Source organism: Phalangium opilio, unplaced genomic scaffold (genome assembly GCF_054372755.1).
Source record: "Phalangium opilio isolate 3A_F unplaced genomic scaffold, DU_Popi_V2 ptg000024l_1, whole genome shotgun sequence".
Taxonomy (NCBI): Eukaryota; Metazoa; Arthropoda; class Arachnida; order Opiliones; family Phalangiidae; genus Phalangium; species Phalangium opilio.
This window is the reverse complement of record NW_028324155.1, coordinates 6,151,996-6,177,698: the sequence shown is the minus strand read 5'-3', so window position 1 is coordinate 6,177,698 and position 25,703 is coordinate 6,151,996. Positions and strand designations below refer to the sequence as shown.

At 36.4% G+C, this 25,703-nt stretch overlaps 1 protein-coding gene across 1 annotated transcript in view; it reads left to right on the top strand.

Moving 5' to 3' along the window:
* The window catches only part of LOC149692460 (uncharacterized), a 43,957-nt gene that overhangs the window by 9,689 nt on the left and 8,565 nt on the right, over positions 1 to 25,703 (top strand). The window contains exon 3 of the mRNA XM_089868227.1: positions 16,477 to 16,572. Within this exon, the coding sequence (XP_089724353.1) occupies positions 16,477 to 16,572 (96 nt within the window). The remainder of the gene's footprint in view (positions 1 to 16,476; positions 16,573 to 25,703) is intronic.

Genomic DNA, 25,703 nt, shown 5'->3' with positions numbered 1-25,703 from the left:
ACCTCTACATTTATAATTAGTGAAGATATTTGACTCACGCCACTAAGGAAGCTTAAGTATTTTTATTACGCGCTCTTAATTTTTTTTTTTTCGTAAACTAGGCCTATAGGTCTGTTTGGTAAAGGCAAGGGGTTAGATTTTTAGATTTCTACTTTCATGTGGTGCAATTTTTGAGAGAATATATAGCTCATCCCTGGCACATATTCAAAAACCTGAATTATTTCAACAAGTAATCTCTTTGTGTATAAGTTGCTGTAGACATGTCAAGTTAAACTTTGAGAGAGAGAGTAGTAGGCTAGTAGTGGTAGCTTTGGTAATTTGATTTTAAGTTCCTTTGAAAAAAATAGCAAAAAAAATGTTTGCTAAGAGAACTTTCAAATATGTTGCAACTCTCGTATACAGGGTGTTTGTTTCTGATAGGTCTTTTATAGATTAAATCGTGTATTTTTAGGGTCAAACTAAGTGGATAGGGTCTGTTATGGGCTCCCAAAACATTGGCCCTGTATAGAAACAAACCTGAAATTTATTTTTAATATCTATGTTTGCGCTTATCGCAAATATTGATTTTTATCTTAAGCCTTTGCTTATCTTTTCAAAAGGATTTGATACAAATTGAAAGTGAAGGGATTTAACGGCCTTAAAGTAATAGCAGTCACGTGTATAATGTATATTGGAAGATAACACGAAATGCCACTACTCAATCCATTCGCGAAAAAAAAAATTCTTAGCAAAACCTTCCACTATAGACACAAAGTTTGCGAAGGTCGTGGAATTTCAAAGTTTGTAAAGTCGATCTGTTCCGGTTAGATCAATCTATCTACGCAACTTTTGACATGGAAAGTGTAACAACTAAACCGCAAATAAAACGTAAAGAGTTAAGTTCAAGGGTGGAGGGATAACGCTGCAACGTCCTTACACTGTCGAGTCGAGCAAGACTCGAAAGGAATGAAGGCCAATTCATTCAAGTTAAGCCTCGGCAGAATGAATACAGAAACGATTGGAGTTTCAAGCATATTAATGCGGATTCTACTTGCATCGCATCGTCCGCGAATTCCTTCATCAAAACAATTTAGAAGTAGGTTTAGTCGAAGTAATTTGGCGAAAAATTTCGGTATCTCCATTTGGAAAAGGTTTTGTATTAGGTCTCACTTCAAATTGTGCACTTTTAAGAGTCGATTTCGCAAAGCATTTCGTTATTAGCGGATAATATAGGTAGATTCAAGGAGTTAAGATATTTTCTATGTTTTCTATAAATAAATTCGTCGAAGTTAATGGTAAAGTACACTAAACCGCCCAGCATTCGAACGATAGCGTGTGCCACACTTAAAAGAGCAAGGCGTTTGAGTGCAGGTCCAACTGAAAGTTACTCGATAAGTTAATATTGCGTGAAATGCATTCGATTCAGAGCTGCAAACTTTGATTGGAAAAAAAGGCTACTATCGGTACAGCGCTTGACTTTTTTGTCAAAAATAAAACAAAACGTCATGAAGTTTTCGTTGCCGCATTTTCAGTTCTTATAGTATAAGGATTTCACCTCGAGCTAAAATGTTATTTTGGCTGTCATAAGCAATTTGTCCGCACGAAAACGAGGTACCTATAGCCAAGAAGTCAGAAATAGAACACTCAGAGAGCTGTGAACCCGCGATATTTTTTTTTCGGAAACGGAACCACTGGAAAGGAAATAAAAAGGGGGCGAAAAGTGTTAATGTCCAAAAATATTAGGATTAAGAAACCGATATAGGAGGTTACCGTCCGTGACCGGAGAGGGAAGGATGTTAAACGCCAGCTTTTAGGGTTATAAGCTATTTCCAGAAAACGTTTTAGAGTTATACTCGAGTTGAGATTAAATATGTGCATACGTAACGAGACGTAGGATATCCGGAAGAATTTCTAGATTCCTACAATAACACATAAAAAACCAATTAAATTTAACCTTCCAGCGTAAATAAATCAAAGTTTCGACTCGTCCACTTAAAAAAAATAAAAATAAACGGGGGTCATGCGCGGCAGGCGACTTGAAGATTAATTTGATGCGCAATTAATGATGTTGACCAGATTAAAATGATTTGTTGGCTACGTTCCCAATACGGAGTAGCCGCGGCGGAACTTAACCCTTTAAAAGCCGCGTGCATGGACTAGGAAGCAACAAAAGTTCAAAACTAATTGGACCGAGAAAGAGTCTCTGAAATAGAAGTCAAGCTCGAGGCCACCGTCATTTATTTTCTCCGGGTGGTAAGGCGGCGCACGGGTGGATAACTGCAGTTAAGCCTAACTCGCGTACTGCACCAAATTGAGGCAAAAATATAAAGAAATTTAGAGAGGAGAGAGAGAAAAGAAGAGGAGTTTTTTTGTTTTTAAAAGGAGATCATTTAATGTGTCAGTATGACAATATGATGAAGATGATGATGATGATGATAATTACAATGTGTGACTAAAATATTACAAAAGTACAAATCAAAATAACCAATTTAAATTAAGAAAATAAAACTAAGGGGTTGGCTGTTGTTTTAAAAAAAAAAAAAAAAAAATGAACAAAAGAAAAGGGGTAAAAAAGTTGCTAGGGGGAAAAGGTACTGGCAAATCGAAAAATCCCACGTGAGATCCCATGCATTTCTAGAAATTCAGGATCGTCACCCCCAGAGCGTAGAGCAGAAACTCTAGCAATGGTGAGGCGACGATGCCTGGAAACAAGGCGTTCAAGAAGAGGAGAGGAGAGTAGGGCCTTTGCCTTATTTTATCACAAAACGTTTATCGCCTAGAAACGAGCGAAAATTCGCGGAAACGGACCGTGCTGGAATGTAAATACTCCTCCAATTTTCCTTTTTCTTTCGGGGCTCAAGCCCTTTTGTAAAGTCCCAAAAGAAATAAAATCGTCAAGTTTGAATTAAATTCGGAAAAGAATTTAAGCGTGACACCAAATTTAGAGCCGTCAACCCCAGGTTTAAATGCGAAGGACCCTAGCTGGTTCAAGTCAGACGATTATTGAACCAACCAAAGTTTTTCTAAATAAATCAAGCTAAAACGAGCTACGCCAGGTTTTTATTAGAGTTCTTTAAAAGTTATTAAGAAATGCACGGTTTAAACTTCTCCACGCTCACTTTACCTCGAGGTTAGAGAAATTGAGATGTTGCGTCACGCTTCGTCCGAGTTAACTTACTCCTTTAACTTAAACTAAAGTTAAGACTAGAACTAAGGCGGCGAATGAAAAACCACGCAGCTAGACAACGTATACCAAACAAAGACGTTCAAAAAGGAACAAAATTAGGTTCCAAAGGAAACGTTGGGGGGGTTTTAATTAGGGATTCTAGTCTTACGGAAGGTACTTAACAAGACTCGTGGGCTCCGAAGAAACATCCTCTTAGACGTTAACCTCAAAGAAAAGAGAGTATACTCCTTTCCTTTCGACGCCTGTATTTCTCTCTCTCTCTCTTATGAAAAGACGTACAAGGACTGCGGCAGGACGCGCTTTGTGCATCGATAGTGGCTACTACCATGAATACTACTACATTTTGGCGGTCTCCAATAATGGAAGAAAGTTAGGACTACCCTTTTGCTTATGGGGGTCCATCTCATTAACAGCTTTCCATCCAAGAAAGCCTAATAATAAACCATTGTGGATGCTATTCCAGAATTAGAAAGTGGTTTCCTCGAAGTGATACCATGTCAATACAGTAGTCCAAGTCCTGCCTAAGTAGAGATAGGTATATACGGCATCAAAACATTTGTGATGTGGATTGTGGAACTGATTAACGAATGTCTATAGGTAAGAGTTCTATAAGATAATAATTGCGAAGCTACTGAATACCCAAATTGGGATGAACTCTTTCAAGGGGGTGCATTGGACCTTATCCTTAGGCCCGGGGTGATAAAGGGTTGAGAGTCCAAGGAGAAAGAGAGAGAATGTCTCGGCTTTCTTTTGTAAGGTTTAAGGCAAACTTGCTAAGGTTAGGAATAGATTCATCGGAGAAGTTTCCTCTCGTCAAGCCGATAAAGAAATATCAAATGGGTCACGGGGAATTGTCCTTCGCTAGTCGAGCGAAGCCACTACCACCACCACCAACTTCACAGAGTCCGTCCGTGGTAGGATCCTCGCTATACCAAAGAGGGAATCGATAAAGTCCCTTCCTTACTCTGCTTGGTTGGATAGAAAAATCCTATAGGGTTTTCTTGGTCTTGCTGGCTTCCCCGTATAACATTGGTTTTATTTCTTATGTCTTACGATAAAGCTTTGTATAATAAAAATACCATAAAAACTTTTTCTATACCCCCTTTTACGGATAATTAATTTCGATCCTCTAACCTCTAGAGGGTATAATATTATCCCCCACTTCTATTGGTATACCCCCAAAAGAGTTAAATAGAAAAAAGGGTTGGGTTATAAATAAGACTTATTAAGACGTTAATATATCGATGGGGAAGCGTTTAAGGATAACTAATTGTATTTAAACTAACGAATTAATTAATAGTTGATAACGCAAAATTAATACAGATGATCTTGAGTTATTTCTCGTGGTGTTACAGCATCGTGTAAACGTTTATAAGTCAAAAAATTAATGTTTCAACTTAGTGCCATTGGAGACAGGAGAAATTTGTTTATCATATCCTCAAATAATTTCAGATAATATTTTAAATTACGCGAGTTATAACGTCCTAAATTCATCTAAAGAAGGCCTCCGTCGCTATCGAGTTATCTCAAGAAGTGATATCTAGTTTATTAGGGAGAATGTATAAGATGCCTAAGTATTCGCGCGCCATATTCCCAGTCCCCCTTTCTACATAAAGGACGCCGGGATATTTCGCCTCTCCTCAGTCGTTAAATACGTAACTTTCGTCATTCGCGTCCGCTGACGTGAGGTTTCAAGAACAAATGAGATGCTGGTTGTAATTTAGGGGCGGGGATTAACTCCGGACCTACGTTTGGACTGGAGATAAAGCTGGAAATGTGGCGAATTTATACCTTCTCCCTAGTAAACTAGATATCACTTCTTGGTTATCTCCATTAATTAATTGTTCAAACGCTAATATTCCAATAGGTATAAAACAAACGTTCAGAAACAGATGAAATTTAAGAGCTTCGATATAAACTGATTGCGTTACACTTATATTGGCTTCCTACATGGGAAGCACTTTTCATTTCTATCGGGCACGTCAATTTTTCATTTCGATCCAATTTTTTATTATTTTTTCTTTTTTATATCTGCCCCTTCCTCAACCCCTTCGAGGTAAAAGCTGCGCGCGCGAGAGCGAGAGAGAGAAAAGTATATGTACACCTTTTGTCGCGCGAGATAAAAGATATACTAAAACCCGTACTACTAGAGAAGCCTATATAACCCCCGACACAAACTATTGATTTTAGTTTCCTTTTTTTGCTGAGAGAAACTGAAACCGAAACGAAAAGAAAAGAAAAAAAAATAACAAAAATAGGAGAAAAAGAAGGAGAGAAACTCGAATGAAGCGTGTGGTTGGTATTTTGAGGAGAAGAGTTTAGAAAAGGCTGAGAGAAACTGGGTTGAACGAGAAGATAAAAATGTACAGAAAAAAGTATTTCTCGGAGATTCATCTAACGTGGATATGGAATCGTGAATTTCTTTCATACCATCATGAAAATTTATAACTATCTTTGTTTGTTTACCAACATTTCAAGCCTCTCTTTCAGAATTTTTCAAATATTCTAGAGACATTTTTGTACCTTCTCGATGAACGCGAAACGTACCATGTCCTTTTTGGTACAGTTTATATAAAGAATTTCTATCTCAGATTCGACTACAAGTCCATAGCTAAATTTTAGTGGAATACAAGCCAAGTTGAAATAGTATTTCTTACGCCTTCCGCTTTGGTATCAACTACGGATGATAAAAATCAAATAAAAACAGAAAAAATATATAGACCTAAAAATAAAGCTATATTTCACTCTGTGAAATCTTTACGTATATACGATGAGAGACGGTTAATGAAGGGAAAGCTATGGAAGATGCGGACTATACAATATTGGAAAAGCCCTTAACACTATTAATTATATATCGCGAAAAATTCCGTTTTGATTGGAAAAATTCGTCCACTTCAACTTAACGAATGCATCCTGGGGCTTGGGTTTGAGTGTAAGAAATTGAGCAGTCCAGGATTCAACGGTATTCATCGTCTGTTACTGAACATCCACAGCGAGTGATGGTTAAGTATATATAAAGCTTTCCATATTTGTAGGGGATGGATCGAGCGGTATTTTTGTCACGTCTCTTCACTTCTCTTTGGGTGCAAAAATCTCTCGTACATCCCATTCTATATCTATCTCTAAAAGCGAAAGTAGTTTCCAAATCACGACTCGCTATTATCCACCGCTCCCGCAACTTCTTCTCTCTCCAAACCATATCCCAAAAATCAAGGACTTCACCTCAATCGGGGACTAAAATCGACAAGCTAAAGATCTCAAGTCTGGAATCATTATCCATAACTTCCACATTGGCAGAGGTCGCGGAAGAAAAAATCTATTTTTACATTTTACTGCATAGAATGTCTTCGAATTCTAGAATTACGTTGAGGTATTTTTGAAATTCCTCGAGTTTAAATGATCCTAATTGGCCAAAACTTTAATCCCTCAAAATATAAGGTCCTCTCTCATATCTCTCTCTCTCTAGTTCAACCCAACTCAGGATAGAAGCAACCATATACGTGGGGGGTTAGTTCGACTTTCATATTACCCAAAAAGGAAAAAGTGCGGTTGGAAAAAGTGCCGGCAGATTATCACTTTTAAAAGGTCAAAGGTGCTAGTACAACGTACCTCGTGCTAGCGAGGAGCCCCGTTCAAAGATTTCATTAACACGTATACTTATAAGGGCCCTTTTTATTCCTTCGTGAAAGGGAACGTCGACCCTGCCATTATTAGATAAGGTGATTCTCGATCCACAAAAGGTTTTGGGACATTATCGACGCGGATATCATCATTTTTGATTCGATAGATAAATGGCTTAGAAATAGCCATTATTACCTTCGTATTAAGAGTCGATTCCCTGGGACTTTAATAATGGAGAGAATGATATAAATAGGTTTACGACGGATAGTGAATTTTGAAAGTAAATTAGCTCCGTATGGCTTTTATATTACGTTTAATTTAGGTTAACCGTTAAAAGCCGCTTTTAACGACACGTAAGTGCTAATGGAATAGAATTTTAAACCTGTAAGTAAATTTTCTATCAATTTAAAATCTTATATTAGTTCAAAGGAAATGTAAAATGTGTCTCTCAAGGGATAAAATGAAGCAACGCTTTTCTTGAACCTTAAAGGATTGTTTCCAATTCTAGACCTATTTTTCCAACACAAGCCTAAACCCAATAAAACAGCTAAAGATAATATTACTCCCCAGAGAAGAAAATTTTCACACTTAAGCCTCGGTCTCGTATTTTCTTTCATCTTTTCATATTTTCCAAAATAAAAGATATCAGAAATAGCTAAACTTAAATATGAAAAAGTATTGCCTTAAATTGAACTGATAATATTAACATTAAAACCATAGTATATTAGGGTATTTATTTCTGGTATCTATGGTTTTCCCACTATATAGCTAAATCCCATAACGCAGTCGGCAAAAACCGAGCGAAAGGTCTGCTTAGGCCTTAGAGCTATCACCCTAGAGAGTGGCAACTATTCGAGCGCGAAACAGGTACTATATCCTCCTTCCTATATTTTTCCCGCCTCTACATCTTAGCGTATTCGATATAACCCCGGGAATAAAGAGAAAGAGGGGAGAATATTAAGAAAACCCGTGATATAAACATACTTCACAGCCTTTTATTGTATTAATCAAATTATCGCGTATACTTTGTGGTTCCCATCCTTTACGCATCTACGTTAAGTTCGAGCCAATAGAGAAGAAGGCCTGCAGTAAGAAAACAAGACCCTTGCGCTCCGGGGTTTAATATATTAGCTCAGAAATGAACAAACTTTGGGTATAGAACTCCAAGAAAAGTTTTCTTGGCAATAAGCTGTCTTTCTAAATCATATACCACATACCTAAATCACTATATTAGTATTTTTCAATATGAGAGTACACCAAGGAGGAAGCTGCTACCATGCTATTTAAATTGTAATTCGTTAATATTGGAATTAGGTTTGAAGTATGTTAAAAACTTAAGAGGAGATAGAAAAACACCTTGCGTACGTCTATTTCCACAACTGACTCTCTCTTATTTATTTAACATTTAACGTATAACGCTTTTTTATTTTGACTGAGAATATCTTGAATACGGTAATAGTCTACATTACGTTTTTAAACTTATTTTTCTTAACAGTAAAATCCTACAATCTATAAAATTATCAACGCTCGTCTGGCAACGCGCCTGTTTTTAACTTAATCTTCTATTTTTGTGTCTCTATAGAAAAGTTGGGAGCTTTGAGACAAGTTTGAGGTAGAATATATTTTTGTCTTTGAAGATATGATAATCAAAATTTAGATTAGGTTACTTTTTCTATCATTGAAAATATTCCTTCACAGCCTTGACCCCAAATTGACCTTTTGTTCCAAATAAAATATATCTTTCTTTTTTTTCTATTTTGTAAAATGTTAAACAAGGAAAATAATTCAAATATTAATAGGGGAAATAAAATTAACTTTGAATTTAATGATGCGAAAAATAAATTGCAAATGAAGGCTTACCGAGATTATCGCGGAATTGTTTCATTTGAAAACTAAGTTCATTGTTAAGCCTTTGTAAAACCGACAAAAATTAAAAAAAAAAAAAAAGGAAAAGGAGATGTAAAAGCTTACGGATGGGAAAATTCGCTAATCTTCTTTTTAATTTTGTTTCATTTTATAAAATCTTGATCTTGAAAAATCTCGGAAGTTGGTTGGGAATTCAAAAAGAGAGAAAAAGGAAGTAGTTTCCTCAGAGAGGATAGTTACAAAAGTCACTATATAAAAAGATAGTTGGAAGAGAGGAGAGAAAGAGAGAAATTATTAGAATTTCCGGTGCGATAGGGCGTAATTTGGTGCACGAAGCTAACCTTATAGAACAATGAAACAACTAATTATGGCGGGTGGTTCATAACCCGCTAATTAACGCCTTATCTAAAAGCCATATCCGAAAATGAGATAAAAACTATTATGAACTCTTTGCGTGCAACAATCCAGCGTGATAAGGTGAATCATTCTATTGGAAAGTTTACCTTAATTACTGTTTAAAAGTTTCTAACTCCTTAGAAAGTTAAAAATATTTTAATTTAGGAAAAGCGGTTTAACAGATTGAAATAAAATGAGTGCAAAGAGATGTCAAATCACAAGACGGGAATGTACATACACTCTAGGTGACTGACGTTTTAGAAAGGGTAAAAAAAATAAAATAAAGTTTCTACAGATTCTCTCTTAAAAAATATAGGGGGTTGTCAATTAAGCTTGAAGGTATATTTATTCTTGGTTCGTTAAAATCATCCCCGTCAACATTGAGTTTATATAAAAGGGGTCAACCGTCAATTAAGAGGCCAAGACCCGAAGACCAAAGCTAGACTAGAAGCGACACTACAACTCCATTTAAATTGATTATACGCTTTGTTTGAGTTGCCTTTTAAAGGAGTCAAACGTCGCTAAGCCTTGGTCGATATTACGTTCACTCTTTCGAGAACCCTTTTCCATTCATTCGTTGTTCGGAAATTTAGCAGACCCCTAAGCCTCGGCGGTTATAAATCTACGACAGAGTATGTGCGGGCGGATAGGTCGCGAAATCTTGTCTTCTACTATTACAAGAAAATCTATATGGATTTCGAAGCCCCCGGGGTTCGAACTAACTATATTTCATCCATCCTTTCCTTTATAGAAAAGGTGTGAAAAGGGACCAAAGGTATTGTATAAGGCTATTTTTAACACGGGATATCTCTTTACCGACGCGTTCAAAGGGGGGAGGGCTTCCAGCGATGCTATTATTTTAAAATGATCTTGTTAAAGATTGAACCCTTTATGGAAGATAAATTGGAATATGGCGAAAAGGGCGCGATTCCTCATTGGTTTTATCAGAAGTGAGATGAGACTAGAAGTGAAGGGCTCTAGCATTGGTAATAGATCCTGGCACTAGTGAACAAATTTGAGGATTTTACGTCGCTTCCAACGCGCCTACGCTAGAGAGAAAAAAATTGGTCGAGTTCCAAAAAAATTTCTTACCCCCTTCCCCTCAACCTAAAGCGGCAGAACAAAGACGCGGGTGCTAGAATCTAGTTCGGCCGTCTACCACCGCGAGCGTCTCACGTTTTGGAGGGGAAATTCTGAAACCGCCACCAGAGGGCCAACCGTTGGTGTGCTATCAAGAATATTCACTTTCGCCGAGTGAAGAATTTGGTTAGCTCAGTACTTCTAGTCTCTTCTCACTTCTGGTTTTATTTCGGGGCTTTTATCATTTTACTTTATAGAGAAGAACAGGTATTGACTATTTCTAGAACACCCATTTCCTTTGAACATTTTTTCTACAAATTTAGAAAACCGTCTAGACCAATCTTCAGAATCATCCAGGTAATTTGAAAAATACTTAACTTGGACCCCCAGAAGTATAAATAAAACATTTCTCCGAATGCATCTGACAGGTCTAATAGATCATCTCGTTTATAAAATAAATACTTTCGAAACACACTTAAATCGTGAGAGGTCTCATCTAGGCAACAAAAAAAGTAACTCAAAATCGGCCTTGGAATAATCGGTTTCTATTCCATAAAAATCGATTTAAATCCAACACAATCTCAGTCGCCCAAAACTTTTGAAATTTCCCAAAGGCTTTAGGCCGTTTCAGCGGAAGTGGATCGAGAAACGGGAAGCAAATATAAAGGGTCCCTGCAGTATGCGGGCGGTATTCAAACGACCACCAAGGAATTATCGTTAAAATTCGCTGATCCAAGAAATATAATTATTATTCCTGTACGTTAGGAAAATGGTGCTTTGTAAGGCGTGAAATAAAACAGAGAAAAAGCGCTCCAAAAGTTCTAGAGAAGTTAAGTCCAAATTCCCTACGGAAATACCGATACCGAGCGAGTTTGGCGCCAAAACTCTTTTCAACTTTATAGTTCTGACGAATTTCTTAGCCCCTCTATTTACGCTCTGGTCTCGCTCAAAAGCGCGAGCGAATGATTGGAAAAGAGAGCACTGCGCGAGGAAAAGGCGCGAAATCAGCTTCCCGGACAGAATTCTTCATATACGGGCTGTCCACGTGAATATAGAGAAACGGCGGGAAAAGGAGAATGTCATTTCAGCCGCGAGACTTTACCCGTAATAATTAAATGGTCGCGAACCGAACACTTTTTCTCCTCGTTTGTTTCGTAATGACCACGCGAGAGCGAGAGCGGCTGACAGCGGCTAGAGAGAAGAACCAAGAAGAATCCGAAACCGTTAAGCGTCTTTCTGGACCTACTCGATCATTTTCTCTCGTCGTCGTCGTCGTCTTTGCCACTCGCGCCTCTTTTCGATTCCCGCCGGAGCTAGCCATTTTCGCGCCAAAACCGTCGTCGTCTTTAGTTTTTCGCTATAGTAGTGGCAAATAGTAATAGTACGATACTAAACTATACTTTTCCAGCTGCTGAGAAAAGAAATTTTTCCGCCGAACATTTCTCTCATACAGCAGTAGTATAAAACCTTTGAAAATCATCTATCAACTAAGCTTAAGGAATATACAGACACGTTGTTTTTTGGGGGGGTTTATTCCGGTTATTGGCTTAAGTCAGAAATCGTTGGTTATGGTTATGGCTTTAAAGGGACAGTAAAATTTATGACTTTAAAAACAAAAAATAAACCCCCATTTTATCCTTGAAAATTTATGATATTCCCTGGAGTTTCATTTGACCTAAACCTTGCAATTTCTGCTTGTATTTCCCGATCTTTTCAAGTTCATTTAAACCCTATGGGACACGAAAATAATATTATTTCATCAACCCTTCAGATATGTCATAATATCATATCACACAATCTATGAGCTGAGAGCTAAATCGTTACGATCTAAAAGCCTTTGATAAAAGCCCACCCTAGCGAATAATTACATTGTCAGACGCAATCACTTGACGTCGTGTCAACTCCGGACACACCCTTGGCCTGGCACAGTTTCGAAATAATCACGGTAATTTAGATAGAAAAAGAAAGAAGATGTAGCCTATCCCTAAATGTTTAAATTATATATTCGCCTGTAGAAATGTTCTCCCCGCTTCGCATCGGTGTTCAGGGTGAAGCTCGCTACCAGGGGAGTAATCGATCAGTAGCTTGGGTAAGCCCAGCCCACCCCGTTCCCATCAAAACACTGGCGCTGTTGTTGTTGTGTCAGAAACATTTGTAACCCCCCAAGCATTAGGCATAGTTCTAAATGGAAGTATAGTTATTATAAACTCAAAGGAGTTAGTTACCTGTATCTCTAATGTAACCAGAGCTAAAAGGTGTCGTGTAAATGAGCGCATGATAATCCTACGAACATTTGGCTTAATTACTCGAGTCCCGATTGTTGTAAACTTAAGTATTTAGTATCCTTGGAAAGGTTAGAAATAAGGCTATAACATATAAAAAAAATTATTTGTATCCCTTACAGAACAAGAGTTATATTGTAAAATCACTATTTGTCCAAAATTTGAACATATTTGTTGAATCTCGTTGTTAAAACGAAAAATAACCCTTTGCTTTGAACTTCATGTAAGCCTTGAATAAATTCCTTTGGACACCCTATACTTTTCCCGCCAAAAATACAAGGGAAAGCGCGCGAAATGATACCACCCTGACATATCCCAAAGTTTTGATGTTCCAGTAGTTGAGGCGCTGTTTCTTGCGCCTCGTTGAATTCTACTGGGACATTGCAGGGAGATAAAATGAAATTACGGTAGTAAGGCTGCTGCCCTCCTTCCCCTTCACTTCCCAAAGTTCGGACAATTTTGGTGGGAATGGAAAAACCGGGAAAAATAGAGGGATGCCAAAAAAAATCAATTTTGAAAGCGAGGTAGACTGTGCCCGTAAACATTTCGAATATACACCCAATATTGGGCAAATAAAACTATTTTCTATTTTTATCGTATAAGCCAACATATCCACGGATGAGAGAAAGTGTTTCGGAATAAAAAGCAACCTAACGTGTCTTACCATCTTACGCTTGTCGGAATTTCTGAAATAGCCAATTTGACAAATACATGATATCTATCTTTCGCTAGTCTTTTGGGATCAAATGGAAATTTCACCAGAAAAAAATCTAACCAATGGGAATAAAACTGAAGCAATATAAATGCTCCCAAACATATAGGGATGCATTTTTTTAAATGATAGAACAGTTTCCTATATAACTTTAAAGATTTCAGTATAAAAATAATGCTATTTACTTTTCCATCACTTTTACACCCAACTTTTCTAGAAGATTTTGTCCCAAATATTTTAACCAACAATCCCCCATCTACTCATGTCATGAAGCATAACTTTTCGTATACGTAACTTCTAACTTACACAGTTACACACCCTTCGCGTGATACTCTAATCTAGGAAAAGATCCTCCATTCAACCGCGTAACTCTTTTTCACACGCTACGGTTTACGCTATATAAGCTGCGGGACAGGGATATTTTAACGGCAGCCATAAAAATACAACAAAATAGCGTTAAAATAAAAGCAACTTGGGCGGCGATTACGTACGAAAGATACACGCGTTAAAACAGAAACAAAAAAAAAGCGGAAAGTTGAACTCGAAAAGATTCAGGCCAAGGGCGGAAGGAAAAACATACATACACACACAAAACTACAAAGCTTTCGTACTACGGCGATACAGTGATCAAAATAGATTAATATTAAGCTATCAAATGCACCAATTTGAAATAACTGAAGATCTACACGAGAAAAAAGAACTAACCGACTGATAAATGCATCTTTAGATGCTGAAATATGTTTAGTTTTGTTACCAAAATGATTTTCTAATCCTTGGTTATCTTGAATATTGATGACAAGAAATGGAAAGCTAAAATACTAACGTTTACACTGTAAAGCGTTTAATAACTTCGTGTTTATCGATCTCTAGTTACGTGTCTACTGTTGTATAAATAAATAAAAAAGTATTTAATTTTTTTTATCCGCGCAAAAAAAAAGAAAACCCTTATATTGTTGTTTGAACGTTTCGTTTCGCCTTGATGACTTAGTCCCTAATCTACAGTTACGCGGCACCCAGAGTTTGCTTCGTTAGCAACATTAATACAAGCCACAAACTAGCTTATTCAATATTGAAAATTAATCTTGTATCGCTATAATACTTTCTTTAGTTTGTAACAATGGATACAAAGAAAACGTATATAGAGTTTTATCGCTAGAACGAATCCGTTATGGCTGTTTTCTCGTTAGGCTTAGCGAAAGTAACGCGACATTCCTTTTTAAATACATTTTATCACGAAGATGCGATACAGATATATTTATATAAGACTTCTCTCTCTCTAAGTAAGCCAAAGACGTCACGAAGGGTTATAAGAAATTAGACGGACGGGACAAACGAGTGATCTAGAGCGAAAAAGGAAAAAGCAAAAAATTCTGTACGCTTGCCACTATTCATTTGGAAAAATAACTTCTGTAAAAAATTGTTTCCCTTTAGAAAAACATTTCAGCGAATATTGCTTGAAAGTTAGGGAGAGAAAAAGATGTTAGAATTTAAGGTTTTTAAAATGTGTAGTTGAACTCCCATTTATCAAAACTAATTTTGGAAAATATAAGGTTTAAAATTAAATTTCAAGTTTTTCCCAAGAGCCAATTGTTTAATATATAAAAGCAAGGAGTACTGAAGACAGGAGTGAGAAATAAAAGATAATACAGAAAAAAATTAAGGATAGATTTTTAAATTCTTCGTAAACTATGATAAAGTTAGATTTTCAATGGGTCTCACAAAGGCAAGAAGGTCAAAAACAGTCTATATTCAATATAAAATACCTTTATCGACAATATTTCATACTTTTTAAATGGTTTTAAGTAAACTTTCTCCATAAAAACTGACCGGTAAAAAGTATCCTAACATCACACAACCGATTACGAGAGAGAGAAAAAAAACATAACTGCTATAGAGTCTATAATTTTTCTTTGTATTACTGCCGTTACTATGGCAACGCGTTAAGGAATAAACTACCAGCTTGAAGATAAGAGAGAACTTTCTTATACGGACATTTTCAAGCGCAATTTATTGCCATCTTATAACAGAACCCAATACACACACATCGAGTACCGATATAGAAAAGTAGATCGAGTGTTCAGGGGAGAAAAATCCGATACTTGTGTACTATAGTCAACGAAATAGGTAGGATAGGTAACCCGGCTTTCGATTTTGTCTTATAGGTCCATAAAGAGAAGTACTTTAAGTGCTTAAATTGAAGTTTGGTACAAGATTTTAGCTCTTACGTTTCCCCAATCGACAAACGAAATATTCCGGAATCATGAGGTTGAGAGAATCGGATAGCAAATCTTCTAATTCAAAATGGGCAAATCTTCCAATAGAAGATGGGCAAAAATTACAGTGTAAAAATATTCAAAAGAAAAATGTGCAAATGCTTCATTGGTAATGGGTTAATACTCTAATGAAAAATATGCAAATACTTCAATAGAAGTTGAGCAAATGAAAAGAGTGAAATATTTCAATGGAAAATGCGCACTATTCCGGATGGAGTAACAGCAAGAGATTTTTTACTTCTAGTTTAAGGACTTTAGTATTAAAAGAGAGATTGGGAATCTTGAAAAAGAAGAGCAAAACAATATTGAAGGTAGAGAAATATCTATAGAAAGGTTAGGACCCGATGGTATATTGCCAAGATCGTTTATTGATCCTAATATCGCATTGGACAATACCCAATATCGAGAAAAAAGGGGCTTCTCTGTTCTCTCTCTCTTATACACCACACAAACCACCCTTTACTATCCGTTTATTCCGCCAATTTCACGCTACATTGGCGGGTAATTTGCGCGCGCGCGCCCGAGTTTAATGGTCCATGCCACTAACCCTTACATTTTCCTGACAAAGCCTTAATAATAGACATCAAAAATTATCACCACACCGCGCACGTTTGGCCACTAAATTTTAAGAAAACCGTTGCTAAGTCTTTTGATTTACGATTGTTTTAGGCAAACTAAAGCATTTGGCAGCTTAAAACGCGGGAGCGTTGAAATATATCATTAAACAGGTGTCGCTTCGAGGGCGGGTATTAATTATTGTACTCGTTAAGGTTGCGAACTAAGTGAATTTATTCATTTCTCAAATGAAGTTGGAATTATTTTAATTTAAAATAAATAAATTGTACCTTAACTAGAATGTACATAAATTATTGTCGGAAATATGCTAAGATGATATTGATCATTACTAAAATGAAACTGGGAACATGGGAATAAAACTTGTTCAGTATTCTTCGGAGAAATGAATAATTTCATGGGTCGAAAATGCTTATTAAAACCAAGGGGACATACTAACGTATAACGTTTCTAACTCATTTTTGTTTTGTTTTGTATTTTCTCCCCCGTTCTCCATTGGTCCAATAGGCTTCCGTATATTCAAATGCTGTCAAAACTTTAATCACCGTGTCTACTCTTATGCTGCTGGGACTAATCGTGGCCTACCACGCTCTCGAAGTGCAGGTAAGCGGACCACATACCTTATTAACATTTTAACGTATAAGAAAGTCATGGGGAAAAGAGTTATAGTGTATAATATATAGTATATAGAGCGGCGGCGAAGACATTATATATATAGAAAACTCGCATTATGAATTACGGTACAGTGTAGTCGAGCGGACGTTGCTCATAAATATTTACCAAGTCAAAATAACAGCGACCAAAAGACACGCTTTTCCCTTCCTTTCGAAGGGATGTAATATTTATTATATAACTTTACTTAAGACTCGGCGTGTAACGCCACTGTATAGGTTTACTGTATTTACTCTACACGGAGAAGGACTTTGGAAATAATTATTGCCGCAAACTATACAAGAAAAAAAAAATAAATTCCGACAGCATTTGCAGCGCAAGAATTAAGGACGAAAATTAAAACGTTAAGAATTTCCGAAGACTTAAAGCCTTTCATTATAGCACACAGTTGAAAGCTTTAATTTGAAATATTGCCAAGTAAATCTTAAGCGACAAACAAGGGAGAGAGACACTTGCGGGAGGTTTAAGACGCGACGACGTCACTTCAAAAATTGGGAGCAATTTATCACGTGATTGAGTGCCGGTTGACCCAAAAAATGATTAAGCGTGATGAGAACTTAGAGAACTTTAGTATATAATTAGATAGTTAAAAGTATATACGCGGCAAATTTTCACCTTAATCTATATACGTATAAAATAATCTAAAATTGGATGTCTTTCAAATTCACCTCATTCGCGGAAACTCATTTAAACCTTCGACGTAATTAAGTCAAGTGACTGAGAATTTAGATGGAAATTCCGACCTTCTAGGCGAAATACTCACTCTATCAGATGAGCAATTAGGCTGATTACTTGAAAAGTACCTTCGTGCACTTTAAGCTATAGACATCCCCAGCAAGATATATACAGGGTGTTTCACTCAAATCATAACTCTAAAACAAAAACACAGTTGCCCGGACGGCAAAATATCATTGAACATTTTCAACTCAAAATCGCGCAAAGAACACAGTCACATCCTCATAATATATACCAGACTTCTTAGAAACAACCCTGTATATTCTCTCTAAAAGATTCTCTAATTCAAACCTATTTGTCTAATTATAATCTATTAATAGCGTTTTAATAACTTAAATGACCTTGGAATGAATACCGATCGAAAAACGTGGATATTCATTGATTTCCATTAGTAAAACGTACAGGGGGGAGAATGGAAACCAGAATGGGTATGATAGAAGAAGAAAAAAATGACAGAAAAATCAATAAGATATAATTTCACTTTCCAACCTTTTTCTAATAAGTCCATGCATGCGTACATGCAGGCATAACTTTCAAGTATTATACGACTATAGTTTTCTTAAATCTTTAAATAGATTTAGGAGCTGGGCTGGGTTTTCTTTCAACAGACATCATTCAGGGCCTATCCTTCAAATTTGATTGTCTGTAAAGCCCATACGTTCCGTAATATTGAAAGCTGTCGTGTAACGTAGATTCCCGTATACTAATAAATGGCTTTCAACGCAGGGTTAATACAGAATTCGGGGGAAATGGTCTAGAAACCCTTAAGCGTGTACATAATGATCGACGTATTACCATTCGATCCTCATTCGACTGGGCGAAATTGCGCTGTGAATCAGTAGTTAAATCAGGTTGGGTTTAACGTAAGAGCTCTACATTCGGACGGTTACTAACAGAATGCAAATCTTATAAATTTACGCAGTATAAAAATTATAAATATATATTTCTGTAGACGTAAATTTAACGTTTATCGGAAGAAATAGGCCTAAAATAGTCTGAACTTGCGGGAAGGTGTGGTTTTAAATGTCACATTTTAAGTGCTAAAGATTGTCAAAGAAAAATTACAATACTTTAAAAAGTAAATGAAATAACAAAACAACGCAAAGGTGGACCCGATAATGATAAAAGTTGATATAAAAAATGTAAATGTTTGTATCAGATAATCATAAATTTATAAAATATATTCCTATAGCACATATGACACTTTTGATTATAACTTAGAAGCCTTGGTCAATATTGACCGCGCAGAAACAACAATGTTTTGAAAGTAAGTTGAAAGCTTAATCCGACGAAATAATTAGATTGGTCAGAAATGATTTCTCTTCTGACTTATACGACATATACCAACTACCATAGAGTAGAACTGCAGAGCTCTAGAAAAAGCTACAGGCCGAATAACCATGTCCGAGATAGAACATGCAAGTATGGCTGGCCGGCCAAAGAGATAAAGATAAAAAGAAGATAAAATTCTTGCGGCGGCAGAAGAAGAAGAGATAAAAATGCGGTTTCTCTAGAAGGCCAGGGCTGCTGGAAAAGGCTGAGGTTGTGATTTTTTTTTTAACCCTAGAAATGCCTAACACGGGAAGGCCCCCGTTTTATCGAATTACGTAAAAACAAAAGATCCAAAAGAGAAGAAAAAAGAAAGAAAAATAAGGGTTCTGAATTTCCAAAAAGGTTATTTTTCATTTCCAGAGAGAGCGCGAAGGGTGCTACTATACGACTGCACCCCTTTTTATGGCTTTAGCTACGGTTTTAGCATAAGGGCGAGAAGGCGGTAACAGTAAGGCCCGATTCGCGGATAATCAATAATTCCGAGTTAGCTTAGCAAGGTCTAACCTTAAGCCTGTGCACGAGCAAATCGTTCAAGGGGTATAAAACATACGAAACCATTCAACAAATTAACCCAACGATACCTAGTAAATCCTTTATACAAAGATTTTCGGGTTTAGTATCCGACCCCTCGATACGGTACGTGGGTGGATGGGGTGGAAGAGGGGCGCGGCTAGAGGTTATAAATTTAGATTCTGATTCGATCCAACACAAACTTTAATCTGACATATAAAACCGCAAGATGGTGCTGGTTTTCTATCAGAACCATTAATTTTAAAAAGGAGTTAGTAAGTTTCTATTCAACTCAAGATCTGGTATGGAGACAAGACACGAGATTTGGCGGGATTCGGAGATCTCTCTCCCTCCCTCCCTTTCTAAATCTAAGGCAAACACGTTGTTTGAATCGAAATTAAATCCTAGATGAAAACCATAAGCCCGAGGGAAACTGAAACTGCGTTCAAAATTAGATGCACATCTCGAAATGAAAGGAAGAGAAAAAATTAGTTTTTTTTCCAATAACGGATTATAGACCCAGATGAAAATTTATATTCGAATTGGGCACGTGATACAACTTTCGTTGCGATTTAGCCAGAGGGTTATGAAGTGTTCAGAAAAAGGTCCCCCATTTTCTAATTAAAATAATTTACTACTGGAATTCAATTACGAAGCTCCGCGAGTTCGAACACTTCAAATTTTTATACCTATGGTCCATTTTTCAAATTGGAACCGTTATGTCCCTAGGGGGTAACCCATCCACTCGAAACTCATTACGAAAACGTTTCCCCAGACTGTCTGCAAATTTACACGAAGAAGAAAAAATAAAAATCTTGCCAATTTCAACGTTATAAAATATTCAAACGCAACATTCAAAATTCAAGGGAGAAAAAATATAAAAACTAAAAATTGGGCCATTTCAAACTCGAGTTGATTAAAAAGGTCTACCAAGTTGATGTGTGCCGTACGTTTTTCATCACACTTTAGACGAAGTTAAGAGGTATACTTAATTACTTAGGAAGTTACGTCCCCCAATAAAAGTAAATAATTGTTATGATGGCGGGAACCCTATACGGCAATAGACCTACGAGATTCGTGAAATAGACCAATTTATTAAGGCTATAACGATCTAAGATTCAGTAGGGTTGAAGTACCGATGGTAAAGAAGAAGAGAAAGAACAAAAAGTTTGTTCGGCAGTTTGACGAAAGTATATAAAAAACTAAACCATGTCATCTAACAACCCTGACTGCAGAAATAATGGTTGAAAAAAAAGAGGCAAGATTCCTATTACTATAATCATAAGTAAATAATAAGTTCCTAAGTTAGACAACACTTATTAATAAAAAAAAACCATGATATTTCTTTCTACCACATTAATTAGATTGACCAAGTAATATAAGATTATAATTAAGAAAAACCAATTAATAATATAAAATAGTTAAGCAAATTAACTTTTAACGCAAAATTTTCACGGAGAATATAAAATGTTGTCCTTTCGAAAACAACATAATTTAAGAAATTTCCAATGAACTTCTTGTTAGAGGCCTGTAACTTATAAAGGGGGATATTATTTACTTATAAGATAGTTGGTTCTAGGTGCTATTAGATTTGGTTGTAAGAGCAGAGAGAAAAAGAGAGAGAGAGAACTCCTCGAAAGACTATTAATAGAGCTAGAGAATACTAAAAAAAAATCCGTATGAGAAAAAGACAGGGAGAAATAGAATGTATGGTATAAGTACTCTCTCATCTTCTCTCACACCTTTTTCCATACATACATACATATATCCATCCAACCAACATCCTCCACTAAAGAAAGAAAGGAACGAAGGCAGAGTTTTATTTTAGCTTAAGGGCTCCCTGGGAAATATAATTCGACCCTCAGGGCACTCTATCATAATCAAGATAGACCCTGTGCCTGTGTACGTGGATTATATAGCCAACGGTGTTTTTTATTCGTCTCTGTTCTACTCACCAATCTTATAACCAAAGGCTTCTAAGTCTAGTCTACAGGGTGTTTGTGAAAAGTCCATCAATAATGAAAGGGCGTATTTACTGGGCCATTTTGAGTCGAAAATGTTCTATGACATTTTGCCGTCCGAGCCACGGTTTTCGAGTTATGATTTGAATATTTTAGGGATGACCCCTTCATTAAATTAGCGCTGTCTTAAAATTTCTTAATTAAATTTAAGGGGTCATCCGTAAATTACTCCAATCATAACTTGAAAACAGTGGCCCGGACGGAAAAATGCCATTGAACATTTTCGACTCAAAATGGCCCAATAAACACGCCCTTTCATTATTGATGGACCTTTCAGAAACACCCTGTATATGCGAGAGAGCGAATTTAAGAAGAAAAGGACAAGCCTCGCGAAATAAAAGAAAAGGTGTTCTTCTGAGCTATCCTTCATAATTAAATAAATTAGATTAGATTAAAATAGGAGCCCAAATTAGTTAGATACATTTACCTTAAGAATATTAAAATTAATTTCATAAGGAGAAGAAAAACAATTCTCTATTAACAAAAAGAGATGGCACAGGAAGTAATTAATAACTTCGTATCCCGTTCCCTTTGATAGTTATTTCTCCTAGTTAAACCCGTCAATTGGGGCTTATCATGGAACTTATCCTTTGCATAGCAAAAACGGATAAAGCTATAGAAATGCCAGATAGAGAATGCAGGCAGCTTTAATCGCGTGCCTAGCCTGAAGGGTCGTCCGTCTCACGTGGGTTTATACGTTCCGCGTGCTGTAATAATAGATCCTGGAAGCTCGCCGGCATTTTTAAAACTAGAAACCTAGCTCCATCCAACCCTATCAGTCTTTCTCTATTTTGCGCTGCTATCCTGCCTGTAAGTCTACTCTTGTCTAGCCTCCCTTTGAGAGAGCCAAAGGGGAATCGGGAATGTTCACTATAGAAATGCCATCTTCAACTACCATCTCAAAATACAGGCAAGAGAAGAGAAGAGAGAACATTTGAAAGGCAAGCGAGTAAAATAAAAAGATACAGTCATGCGTAATTTATCGTGACGGGTCAAGGACTTGTTGGTAAACTAGCGACAGAAGAAAAATAAGTAGGGTATAACATAAATGTGTCTTCTAAACAAATTTCAAATAAAATATTTCTACAATTTACTAAACGAAGCATATAGTTTTTGAATTTTGGGTCAAAGAGCCTTAATTAAAATCGTCGTTACCCAACTAACCTAATGCCTTTGCCTGTACTGTCTATATGAAAAATAGAATAGTGGTTAATTTGTTTACCTTATTAGTATATAAACAAAACATACCCTATATAGGCCTAATTCCACTGTCCCTTTGAAGTTCAGTTTATTTTAACACCTTTCTTCCGTGAAAGAAAAATAAAAAAAAACGCGTGACCAAAGGCGAGCGTACGTAGTTATTAAGCTTAATTACCCACCTAATTAACTAACGGGTCGTAAAAATATCTTTTCCGAGGAACTCGGAAGGAAATGAACAATACGCGCGGGGTTAAACGCGTAAGACGAAAATACCCAGAAAGGCATCGCCGCTATAACCCTAAATTCAAGTCAACAATTTCGCTAATTGCCAGCCTTCAGGCTATTAAACATTTTTCCCTAAAAATAAAAAATAAAAGAGATAAAAGCCTTAACTATATAAATACACCTTGCGAATGATATCCTACGTACTGTACCAACCAGCCTTTATATATTATGTTATGACCAAGGCTTAGGAATATACTTTATACGAAGAAGCCATAGGTGAAATGAGTCTAGTAGACATTTCACGGCTGATATTAATGACACCTATTTATCTTCCCTCGAGAAAACTTTCTACACCCCGAAAAACTAACTAAACAAACAAAATAAAAAATATACACTACGAAAAGTAAAGAAGTCGCGTCTTAAGATGTACTCCATCCTTATCATCCTCGGAAGTTCATAACCGATAAATGGACTTGGGCCACACAAATCATCTGTCACAAGGGGCATGCTGTGACATTTGAGATTACTGAAAGGTTATAACAGATCAAGGATAAGGTAATCAACTAAGTTGAACCTCGGTAAATTAGTTTAAAACTCTATAAATATCATAGTTAAGTTACAAGGATTAAACTTCATTCGGAGCTAGAGTAATATTAAAACTTCCTCCAAAGCTGTTTCACAATCAAACGCCAAAACAATTGCGAAATACACATTGCATGGATATGCCAGGGAAATTATATCATCTAAAATTTCTTCAAGAGAAATTATATTGTCAATGATATCAGATATGGTGCATCAGTAATTGCGAATAAATAAAAGACGATATCCACTCCGAAGAATGGGATGTCAAGAGAGACACAACTTGACATTATTCTATGGGAGAAAGTATAACGGGAAACCCTCTTGAGATTAACTGATAGGCAATCATGACCTTTATGACCTTTCTTGGGATGAAAGGAGAAAATAGAGAGGATGGGCTAGCCACTTCAGAAGGAAAAATTGCTAGTAGCGCGCCGCGCGTTCCCATAGATACAACATCCGAACCGAATTGAATAGAATTACCATAGCCAATCCACCCTACGCATTGAGATAAAGATATTACGAAGGAAAGGCCTTCAGTGACAATTAATAATAGGAAAATGTAACCGAACCGTACTGAAAGGATGAAGGAAGGTCAATTAATTAAATTACATTTCATCCGAGGGTCCTCAACAAGGCTATACCCAAAGTAACCGAGTTACGAGCTAGCTCTTGATGGGTAAAGTTGTACGTATCGAATATCGCGCCGCGACCGCTTTCATTAACGCTAATGTTCTAGAAACGAGGTCTGGCGCTGCCTCTTTGGTAACACAGCGTTGTATTACCTTTCCCCTCATCAGTTCTCCAACCCCGGTACACTTTCCCTTCCAACTATTAACCGTACGAAGGGGCTCTCTCGTTAACTGCTCGCGATAACTTAATGAAGAAAAGAAAGTGGAAGCAAGAAGAGAAAAAAAACCCCATGCAATTTTCAGTCTTTTTCTTAAGCTAAACTAATTGAGTCTATGGTGAATCTTTGATGTTTTTATTTTTGGGGTCATGTTTCAGATTGAAAATTAATTTATAAATTTATTTTAAGTTCTGTAACTATATCCAGTAGTGGTTACGATCACTTTACCAGATGCGTATACATTCTATTTGACCACTTCGCAACTTCTGAATTGAAATTGCAAAGCGATCAATATAGGAAACTAATTTCAAAAAGTATGCACGTTTGAATGGATTCATAGGCTTAAATAATATCACCTCAGTAACAATCACTTCACAATCCTGCAATTGCAAAGCGACCTCACTAAAGGCTTAAGAAAAATGATAAGAGTATGCAAGTGTGTATGGATTCATAGGCTTAGATAATATCACCTCAGTAACAATCATTTCACAATCTTGCAATTGCAAAGCGACCTCACTAAAGGCTTAAGAAAAATGATAAGAGTATGCAAGTGTGTATGAATTCATAGGCTTAGATAATATCACCTCAGTAACAATCACTTCACAATCCTGCAATTGCAAAGCGACCTCACTAAAGGCTTAAGAAATATGAGAAGATAGGCTTATTTAGTTCTATTAGATCACTTCACAATTGAATTGAGAACGTGCGCAAATTATGTATGACCGTATGAACTTCCAGGTTTATACTAACCCTGAATGAAGTGATTGGAAAAACATGGATAGTACTCATTCAGTATCCCTTTAAATTCATGGGGAGGAGGGGTGCTGACATTTGAAGGTTCTTCAGAAATTGCAAAAAAAAAAAAAAAATCACGTCGATTTTTCGATATGAAAAAATTTTAAGTAGTGCACTTACAAAATACAAAAATACAAAATATTTCAAAATTCCCATAGACTCTTTTCCATCTCAAGCGAAGTTTACACTGAAAATAAATACCGTCTAGTCTCATTTAAAATCGTTTACACCCAACCTTAACCGTGGAATAATCTCGCGAAGGACTAAAAAATAAGACCCAACAAAAAAATAAACCGTCACAGAAAAAAGTTAGGGATAGAGTATGACGCACTTTGAGAGAGATATAAAAAGATATATTGACGCTAAAAGTTTTGTCCTCTAAATTGAATGTAACGTTACGAAAGGCTGGAGAATGATGTTTTTAACGACGAAGAGAAATGTAAAAACCAACCCAATGAATATATTAGCTATATTTCATCGGACAATCTAGTAAACCGGACAAAAGGAAGCCCATAGAGAATTCATATACTCCAGGGGACTAGAAAAAGAAGAAAAAAAAGGGCTAAATATATTCAATGGAAGTCAAAGCATTGATTAATGCGTGCAGTTACATAACGTTCACTGGAAAAATATCGTAACTTACTAATAAAGTTACAATAAATATATTAATTTAATAATTTAAAAACTAATTTATAATTTTCCCACTTAATAAACAATATCCTACTTCAATTTATAAACTTCTGACAATTATATTTTGTAATAAAACAAGTAATAGATAAACCGAAATTATTTAAAAACAAAAGAGGGCATTGAAG